This window comes from Salmo salar, chromosome 20 (assembly GCF_965601325.2).
Source record: "Salmo salar chromosome 20, fSalSal1, whole genome shotgun sequence".
Taxonomy (NCBI): domain Eukaryota; kingdom Metazoa; phylum Chordata; class Actinopteri; order Salmoniformes; family Salmonidae; genus Salmo; species Salmo salar.
This window is the reverse complement of record NC_138310.1, coordinates 43707849-43718575: the sequence shown is the minus strand read 5'-3', so window position 1 is coordinate 43718575 and position 10727 is coordinate 43707849. Positions and strand designations below refer to the sequence as shown.

The 10727-nt window shown below is 43.9% G+C and overlaps 1 protein-coding gene across 1 annotated transcript; it reads left to right on the top strand.

Annotated features, from left to right (window-relative positions):
* Positions 1–1495: 1495 nt before the first annotated feature.
* On the top strand, positions 1496–10405 carry rnf168 (ring finger protein 168). The gene is made up of 7 exons (XM_014161963.3): positions 1496–1583; positions 1970–2410; positions 2634–2704; positions 2933–3103; positions 8096–8193; positions 8532–8607; positions 9178–10405. The coding sequence occupies exons 2-7, from the start codon at positions 2071–2073 to the stop codon at positions 9949–9951; spliced, it is 1530 nt and encodes a 509-aa protein (XP_014017438.1). The 5' UTR covers positions 1496–1583; positions 1970–2070; the 3' UTR covers positions 9952–10405.
* The last annotated feature ends 322 nt before the right edge of the window (positions 10406–10727 follow it).

Below are 10727 nucleotides of genomic sequence, written 5' to 3'. Positions count from 1 at the left end.
GTATCTAGTGTGGCCACCAGCTGCATTAAGTACTGCAGTGCATCTCCTCCTCATGGACTGCACCAGATTTGCCAGTTCTTGCTGTGAGATGTTACCCCACTCTTCCGCTAAGGCACCTGCAAGTTCCCAGACATTTCTGGGGGGAATGGCCCTAGCCCTCACCCACCAGACGTGCTCAATGGGATTGAGATTCGGGCTCTTCGCTGGCCATGGCAGAACACTGACATTCCTGTCTTGCAGGAAATCACACACAGAACGAACAGTATGGCTGGTGGCATTGTTATGCTGGAGGGTCATGTCAGGATGAGCCTCGAGGAAGGGTACCACATGAGGGAGGATGATGTCTTGCCTGTAACGCACAGCGTTGAGATTGCCTGCAATGACAACAAGCTCAGTCCGATGATGCTGTGACACACCGCCCCAGACCATGACGGACCCTCCACCTCCAAATCAATCCTGCTCCAGAGTACAGGCCTCGGTGTAACGCTCATTCCTTTGACGATAAACGCGAATCCGACCATCACCCATGGTGAGACAAAACCGCGACTCCTCAGTGAAGAGCACTTTTGCCAGTTCTGTCTGGTCCAGCAACGGTGGGTTTGTGCCCATAGTCGACATTGTTGCCAGTGATGTCTGGTGAGGATCTGCCTTACAACAGGCCTACAAGCCCTCAGTCCAGCCTCTCTCAGCCTATTGCGGACAGTCTGAGCACTGATGGAGGGATTGTGCGTTCCTGGTGTAACTCGGGCAATTGTTGTTGCCATCCAGCACCTGTCCTGCAGGTGTGATGTTCGGATGTACCGATCCCGTGCAGGTGTTGTTACACGTGATCTGCCACTGCGAGGCCGATCAGCTGTCAGCCCTGTCTCCCTGTAGTGCTGTCTTAGGCGTCTCACTGTACGGACATTGCCATTTATTGCCCTGGCCACATCTGCAGTCCTCATGCCTCCTTGCAGCATGCCTAAGGCATGTTCACGCAGATGAGCAGGGACCCTGGGCATCTTTCTTTTGGTGTTTTTCAGAGTCAGTAGAAAGGCCTCTTTAGTGTCCTAACTTTTCGTAACTGTGACCTTAATTGCCTACCTCTGTAAGCTGTTAGTGTCTTAATGACCATTCCACAGGTGCATGTTCATTAATTGTTTATGGGTCATTGAACAAACAAGGGAAACAGTGTTTAAACCCTTTACAATGAATATCTGTGAAGTTATTTGGATTTTTAGGAATTATCTTTGAAAGACAGGGTCCTGAAAAGGGGATATTTCTTTTTTTGATGCGTTTACGTTCTACAGACCTTACTGAGTATTCCCTTCAAGCCTTTTACTGGAAGTTTTAAAACTCACATTTAATACAAATGTCACTCAAATATGAATCATCGTTAGACAAAAAAATGTCATGTCTCATGAATAGATACCGGTTATTGACACTTTTCGACTATGACGTGGGGGACTTTTATTCGATTTTTTTTTTTTTTAAATTATCCGAGACACGGAAGTACTTTTAGTGTTGCTGACGAAACGCGGATGATTTTCCCGGTATTTCAAGCGCCACAATTATTTTTTTCTGGGGCAGTAAACACAACTCTTGTAAGTAGATGTTGTCAATGTACAGCTAGCTGTTCATTAGTAAATTCTATCAGAGTTTGTAATATAACTTGTTTTTCGATAGCCAATCATTCTCAACTCCGTTGTTCGTGCTTGAGGTTTAACGTTTGCACTGATACAAAACTGGCTACCTTGGCTTTAGTTCATAACTTTATAACGTTAGTTGGCTAGCTAGCTAGTTAGTTCTCTCAATTGTATTAGGTAGTAATTTATATAGCTAAGCTTACCTAACCAGTTAAATCCTTTAGTTATGGTTTGTCTGAGCATACTCTATTTTGCTAGCTAGATACCTAGCTACGTGTCAGTAAAGGATTTTAGCAAGCTAATGTGGCTACTACTTGATTACTTTTACTGTTTCTCCCACAAAGAATTAGCCACTGAAACAACACAGGGACCACAGAACCACTGTTGTGCATTTGGACTTGGTACAACTACAGAAGGAGGCATCCACAGAAATACAAGCGGAGGGATGCCGCCAGTGTCTGAAACGGAGATGGCCGCGCCAGAGGGGGGAGGCACGGGGGGGTTGTCCCGAGCCGACTGCCTCTGCCCTGTGTGCCTGGAGATCTTCCTGGAGCCGGTGACTTTGCCGTGCAGCCACACATTCTGCAAGCCTTGCTTCCTGGAGACGGTGGACAAGGCCAATCTGTGCTGCCCGCTGTGTCGCAAGCGGGTGTCCACGTGGGCACGACTCAATGGCAGGAACAAGACGCTGGTCAATGATGAGCTGTGGCAGCGGGTGCAGGCTGCGTTCCCCATGCAGTGCCAACGCAGGCTCAGTGGACAGGAGGAGGAGGAGGATGAAAACAGTTAAGTGACTGACACACTGTGTTTTTCATTTAACAATGAGTGACTTCCAAATGGCTTGTGTCCTTTAGTACAGCTGGGTTGGGTATGCTTTGAGGTAATTACGGGTCCACACAGCACCTTGGAATCAGACAAACCTATTTCTTCTCACTGTTGGGTGGGTTACGCGAGGTCGGATGACCTGCCGTTTCTGTTTGTTTACCTGCCGTTTCCCTCTGCCTCCAGTATTGGTCCCCGGACCCAAAGTCAGTCAGCCTGGAGAGGTACGGAGAGAGTATGAGGATCAAATCAGCAAGGTGAATTCTCAGGGTACACTATACCTCGGGTCCTGAGTTTTTCCTGACCATGTAACGTGACCAGGAAAAATTCTGGGCCATAGGTATGGACCTAGGTTCTACAGTTTTTTCTGGTCTGATTGTGGCCACATGGAAAACTCTGGCCCCAAGTTATAACGCAAGTTTACGTTTTACTATACTCTTCAGTCACATAGAATACACTTGACATGACCTCTGACCCTTTTACAGATATTAGAGGAGAAGCGTGCCCTGGAGGAGGCAGAGAGGAAAGCAAGTGAGGAGTACATCCAGTGCCTCCTCGCAGACGAGGAGGAGCGCCTGGAGGAGGAGAGGAGGCGGCACGAGGAGACGCAGCTGGAGAATGACAACAAGCTGGCCAGACTGCTCAGCCAGGAGCTGGTGGGTTTAATAGTCTGTAATATCAGATTACATACTCAGGTTCTCTCTCATTTGTAGAGCCACACAGACCACTTTCACTTTTTCATAAGAACATATAGTTCTGCAAATGGCAATACTGTATCAATTCAATTGATTGGGTCTGTATAGTAGCAGATCAGGTTTACAGGTTGTGAAAGTGCAATTAGTGTTCTAATCTTAGAAGCTTGCATTAGCTTTTCAGGTCGGTGACATGGGCGAAATCTGAAACCAATAACGGAACAAAATGTCAGAAACAGCATAGGTCAAACTTTTGAAATGTATTTAGTTACAAACAGTATTGGGGGCAACGCAGTACAGCAATTATTATTATTGTTTTGTGGTAATGAGTAATATAACAGTACTGTTCCAATTTGAGTAATATTACTTTTACTAATCAAAAATAGGTTGTTACTTTTGTTATAATTCCCTTCCTATTAGTTATTTTTCCAAATAAATATTTGTGATTAGTATTCCCCCTGTTTGCGCAATATGAAAAAAAACACGCGAAGTAGGGGTGCTGAAGGTGCTGCAGCACCCGCTGAAAAATCTTAATAATAAAATATTTGTTTTGATAAAGAAATAATAAAATAAATCACTGAGGTAGTGCACTGGGCCTTTACTAGTCCTTTATTGGCGGACTGATATAGCCACTGTAACGTCGGCAATAAAAACTAAATCTGGGTCCCCCCAATGCAAAAGTAATATAACGAGTAGTGTAACTAATTACTTTATCCAGGGAGTAATAAGTGAAGTAATTTCTTAACTGTTGAAAGAAGTAATAGGTCATTTTTGTTTTTTGTAATGACCCCAACACTGGTTACAGATCAATATACATCCATCAATTCAACAATAAAATCAGCAAGCTTAACTCCCGGTATATGCACCTCACACGGGGCTTCTCTTACATTGGGGAAAGGGGGATTATCAACTTGCGTGTATTGTACAACTTGCTAAAAAAAAATATTTGCAAACCTGTAAAATGTCCCTCAATGTCCTCTTGTCTTAAATATATCCTGGTAAGGTAGTTGATTTGCTCTTTTAAAATAAGAAAATACCTTAATACATAAGGCTGTCCCCGACTAAAGAAAATCTTGGTCGACCAAAAGTCGTCTGTTCTTTCTACCGATCAATTGGTTGTCTTTTTTAAAATATTTTTCCATATAGAGACACACCCTATGTGTTTTAATATAATAAACTATATGCATTGAGCTTGTCTGATTCTTTAAACTTAGAATTTTTGTATTTATTTGTATTTGTTTACCCCAGTTTCTCCCCAATTTCTTGGTCTCCAATTGGTAGTTAGTCTTGTCTCATCGCTGCAACTCCCGTACGGATTCAGGAGAGGCGACGGTCGAGAGCCGTGTGTCCTCCAAAACCCAACCAAGCCGCACTGCTACTTGACACACTGCCCACTTAATGTGTCGTAGGAAACACAGTGCACCTGGCTACCGTGTCAGATGGGACAAGGACATCCCTCCCGGCCAAACCCTCCCCTAACCCGGACGATGCTGGGCCAATTGTGCTCTGCCCCATGGGTCTCCCGGTCGTGGCTGGCTGTGACAGAGCGTTAAACTTATTCTTTGATGAAATAAGACACAAATGACTCAAGGGAGCCAGAGATCTAGATAACCAGAAGAAAAAACCTTAACCTAACCTGACCTAACCATTCTCCTCCTGCTCCTGCTGGCTTTTGAAGATTCTACCATTACTCTCCTGAAGTTGCCTGTAATAGGCTACATGAGAAGATTACTACCTTTCTCATGTGGAATGCCAATTTCTACCGATCTGCATGCCAGTAATGGCAGAAATGGTTTTCATATGCACATTTTCAGTTTCATAATGTTTTCATATGTCAATCATTGTCATGTGGTTAATCAAAGTTCTATATAAATCATACAAACTTAAAAAGTAACCTCTATTGCCAACTATGTAAAAATAGACTATAAGCCAACAAATAAAAAGATTGTGGCCTGCAGGTAGAAAATATCCTGATAATGTTTTTGCCTATAAATCACATTGGCTCCTGCAACAAACTTGAAACATTGTATCAACTTGGGTCCTGCCCCAAGCTTGTGCTAGCTAACATGCAACATTGTATGAAATATTCTGGGCCTTCAGTATCCCTGGACAGACAGCTGTAGCCGTTTTGCACAAGGGATAAGAAACAGTGCTTGACTTAGGCAGGCGCTCACCAGAGACGAGTACCGGCACCTCAAATTGTCTGCAGCTTGAGCTTCTGTTCCTCTAATAGAATATTACCTGAAAAGTATTGTGGAGCTCCTGCACCTAAATATAGACAGTACCAGCACCCAAAATGAGAACCGGAACCTATTTCAGTCCAAGTCGAGCACTGATAAGAAGTAATCAGGTAGGCCTTTTTTGTTTTACGTTACCACTGGATCAGAGCATGAAATTTTTTCCTTTCAAGCTGAGTGGTTATCGAAAGGGAGAGCTGGAAATATTTTTCTAATGCATTAAGGAACTATTGTCATTCTCAACAATGTAAAAAATATAATTTAATTTGCTTGCTGTTTTGAGGTGAAGAAAATATTTACTATGAGAAGCTCCAGAGCTCATTAGTGGTGGTGCTTTAAGCCAATCAGAAATATTATCAGATGTGTATGCCTGCATTATATCCCTTCATTTGCACGCAGGCCAGGTACCCTATAGGCCTATATACTCCTATGCATAATCAGGTGCGCGTCCTAACTCAACATTGACAGGAGCGCTCCAACCAAAAGACCACGACTAAATTGATTTGACAAAACACGTAAATGGATCGAAATAAACCTAAACTTATTTCTCAGAAGTGTGTTCTGCAAACAATGTGTCCACTCCGACAATGACAACGGTAAGACTAGAATAATGATAATAATAAATGGAATGCATTAACAGAAATGACCATAACCAAACAAACATAGATTGGAAATTACAGGAATTAACGGTAAATGCACTACTGGTGATGTACAGTACCAGTCAAAAGTTTGGACACCTACTCATTCAAAGGTTTTTTTCTTTATTTTTACTATTTTCTACATTGTAGAGTAATAGTGAAGACATCAACTATGAAATAACACACATAGAATCATGTAGTAACCAAAAAAGTGTTAAACTAATGAAAATATATTTTGGATTCTTCAAAGTAGCACCCTTTTTCCTTGACAGCTTTGCACATTCTTGGCATTCTCTCAACCAGCTACAACTGGAATGCTTTTCCAACAGCCTAGAAGGAGTTCTCACATATGCTGAGCACTTGTTGGCTGCTTTTCCTTCACTCTGCGGTCCAACTCATCCAAAATCGTGTTGAGGTCGCGTGATTGTAGAGGCCAGGTCATCTGACTCAATACTCCATCACTTTCCTTGGTCAAATAGCCCATCAAGCTTGAATTGGCTTTTTGTCTAGGCCTCCACAATGGATTAGTTCACTGAGATGGGCACATACAGTGTATTCAGACCCCTTGACTTTTTCCACATTTTATGTTACAGCCTTAATCTAAAATGGATTAAGTTAGTTTTTTTCCTCATCAATCTACACACAATACCACATAATGATGAAGCAAAAACAGGATTTTATATTTTTCAATAAAAAAAGAGGGATGAATCTTTACATAAATATTAAGACCCTTTACTCAGTACTTTGTTGTAGCATCTTTGGCAGCGATTACAGCCTTGAGACTTCGTGGGTATGACGCTACAAGCTTGGCACACCTGTATGTGGGGAGTTTCTCCCATTCTTCTCTGCAGATCCTCTCAAGCTCTGGCAGGTTGGATGGGGAACGTTGCTGCACAGCTATTTTCAGGTCTCTCCAGAGATGTTTTATCGGGTTCAAGTCCGGGCTCTGGCTGGGCCACTCAAGGACATTGAGACTTGTCCCAAAGCCACTCCTATCTTCGCTGTGTGCTTAGGGTCGTTGTCCTGTTGGAAGGTGAACCTTAGCCCTCAGTCTGAGGTCCTGAGCACTCTAGAGCAGGTTTTCATCAAGGAACTCTCTGTACTTTGCTCCGTTCATCTTTCCCTCAACCCTGACTAGTCTCCCAGTTCCTGCCGCCAAAACACATCCTCACAACATGATGTTGCTACCACAATGCTTCATCGTAGGGATGGTGCCAGGTTTCCTCCAGAAGTGACGCTTGGCATTCAGGCCAAAGAGTTCAATCTTGGTTTCATCAGCCGAGTGAATCTTGTCCTTCTGGAAGGTTCTCCCATCTCCACAGAGGAACTGGAGCTCTGTCAGAGTGACCATCGGGTTCTTGGTCACCTCCCTGACCCTTCTCCCCCGATTGTCCAGTTTGGCCGAGCGGCCAGCTGTAAGAAAAGTCTTAGTGGTTCCAAACTTCTTCCATTTTAAGAATGATGGAGGCCACTGTTGTCTTGTGGGCCTTCAATGCTGCATAAATATTTTGGTACCCATTGCCAGATCTGTGCCTCGACACAATCATGTCACGGAGTTCTATGGACAATTCCTTTGAACTCATGGCTTGGTTTTTGCTCTGACATCCACTGTCAACTGTGTGACCTTCATATAGACAGGTGTGTGTGCCTTTTCAAATCATGTCCAATCAATTGAATTTACCACAGGTGGGCTCCTCTCAAGTTGTAGAAACATCTCAAGGATGATCAATGGAAACGATGCACCTGAGCTCTATTTCGAGTCTCATAGCAAATGGTCTGAATACTTATGTAACTAATGTATTTCTGTTTTTGCAATACCTGTTTTCGCTGTCATTGTGGGGTATTATGTAGATTGGTGAGGATTTTTTACATTTAATTTAATCCATCTTAGAATAAGGCTGTAACGTAACAAAAGGGGAAGGGGTCGGAATACTTTCCAAATGCACTGTACATCTAGGTCGACCAACAGCCTATTGACCAAACAATCGACCAGTCGACTAATTGGAGTCAGCCCTATTGGCGATATATATTGGGAATGAATCACTGTATCAGACTTTTTTTTTTTCTTCTGTTCTCTTCAGAATCCAAGACCTAGCTCTGAGTCACAGAAGATCACGCAGACGAATGACATCACCCCAGCAATGAAGAAACGGAACACCAACGCTGGAGATATCGAGAAGTGAGTCCCCTTACGTGATCAGACTTACGCTGTGGTCCAATTTTCTCTTCTCCCAGAAGTGTGCACTCATTCCCTCGTGTTTAGAAATATTGGTGGTGTAAGGAAAATGGTTGGAGCTCCTACCAATCTAATGCTTGTAAATCTATAAGTGAGAGTGAACAAGTGTACACTTCTGAGAGCAGAATAGAGAATCAAAATGCACAAATAGGCATATAAATAACTTGTTTGTGATATGTGGTTCTACTACCTTTGAACGCACTTACTGTTTATTGCTCTGGATAAGTGACTTAATTAAATATATTACATGGGAGTGTTCTGACAATTTATTTTGTTTCCAGGTTCTTGTCCCCTATTCCACAAAGACACAACAGCAACTCAGAGACTAGTCCCAACACCAGCTTTATGGCTAACAAGGTGGGTCTCTGTCATTCTCCAAAATGCTCATGCAATCAGAATTTACAAAAAAAATAAAACATTTTTTTTTACATTTTTACATTTTAGTCATTTAGCAAACGCTCTTATCCAGAGCGACTTACAGTAGTGAATGCATACATTTCATACAATTTCATACATTTTTTTTCTGTGCTGGCCCCCCGTGGGAATCGAACCCACAACCCTGGCGTTGCAAACACCATGCTCTACCAACTGAGCTCTTCTCTCTGAATCTACATACAGCTAACATGTGACTGATAAACATTATGTACCGAAAGAGCCTACCGACTTTTGCCTTTGGCCATGCTCTTGAGCCAAAAGGGGTCCCATAAATGGACATATATTACCTAACTTGACTGAGGGGCATACCCCTCCCCACACCCATGAGAACAAAAGCAAACATGGTTTGACAAAAATTATGGGTATTTGTGGTTTTGGGGGGGGATTCCATATTATCTCAGCCAACACTTGATGCAAAATGTAACAAACAGTTAGCAACTAAACTTTAATATTTTATCTTTAACTTCTGTTTACTTTTGTGTCTAATTGAAGGAGAACATCTTGCACTCAGGGAGTAAGCCTTGGTCTTCCAAAGAGCCAGCAGAGCAAACAATGCCCTTTCTAGAATTCTACCCGGAGAGCTACCGCACGCCGTGTGAGGCCTCAACATCATCAGAGAGTATGGTGTACCATCTGACCGTCCCCTCAGGAACTTCACTGGCACGCACACCCCTCCACGGCACCCCGAAGAGAGGAGTGACCTCGGCCAAGAGGAAGAGCTGTGACATTGAGGAGCCAAACGAAGGGAAAGCAGACGTGGTCAATAAGTGGCTCTGTCCTTCATCCTCATCATCTCTCCATGCTGCAGATAGAGGAGAGGTGACCCTAGTAGGCCTAGGGGAGAAGGCCCTGCTGCTCCAGGAGCTGGCACAGAGAGAGGAGGTGCTCTTCAGCCGCATGCAACAGGAGCAGGAGGACCGGCAGATGGCTTTCCAGCTGCAGAGGCAGCTGGACCGCGAGGAGGCTGTCTACGCAGTAGACCGCAGTAAGGGCTCCAGCGACCAGTACCAGCTCCGCCAGAAACCTGACTCCAGCTCCAGCCCAGAGGGTAGTGGTCGTAGCAGGGCCAGCAGGGGGCGCTCACGCACCTCCACAGAGAACAGGAACACAGTGGAGAGGAGGCGGCTGTCTGGGCCCTCATCTACCACCAATAAGGGGGAAAGGAGCTCCACCATCTCCAGCGCTGCTGCCTCCACCTCGAGGCCACTGAAGAGGGGCAGTAAGCAGGCCACCCTTACAGAGATGTTCCCCAGTCTGGGCAACTGAATCCTGGGTGTTTGGAGCATCTGCATTGGCACTGCTCATCACCTCTCTTGTTAACTGGTCTCGCCTCATCGCCTAGAGGGCTCAGGTGGTCAGGATTGGAATGGAGTTTTAAGAACGTTTTGTCTGTGCCTTTATGAACTTATACCTTGGGGTTAAGAGGGTAGATATTGCTTGGACATTGACCGTCTGGGGATTTCACTCTTGTTTGAAGGTCTTTGACAGTTTGGGGGCTCACTGGAAATGGCAGAGACTGGCTCGATCGACATTGTTTTGATAGTAGGTTCATTTTACTTATTGTTTTCTCTAGAGATTTATATAAGTGATTACTTTGGAACAAAATAAAACATTTTTGAAAGGTCTGTCTTGGCCTGTGGCATGTATTCATCGATACCAAGGGAAGCCAGGCTTCCCTAAATATTTGACCAATAAAATAAATTGTGTATATATAAAATAATTTCTCTTTCGTCTGTGTTTTCATAATTTTCTGTCAATTCGCAAGTGGCTGAATCTCACCAAAGAAATCATCCGAGCGAGGGAAACAGCGCCCCTCTGTCTCAATGTGTGGCCCATGTATCTGATGCTGTCTAGATCTGAACAGTATGACCTGTTGCTGCTGTAGCAATTTAGTGATTGATGCCAGCAAGTATTTGGCTTCAATTTATATAATTAGTAAAGAAGCAGCCAATCATTGTTTCGCTGAGCTCAACTGGGTTGTCGTGGCGGTGCAGAAAAAGGCCAGTTTGGATTTGGGATCACGCCAATCATTGTGAGACAAA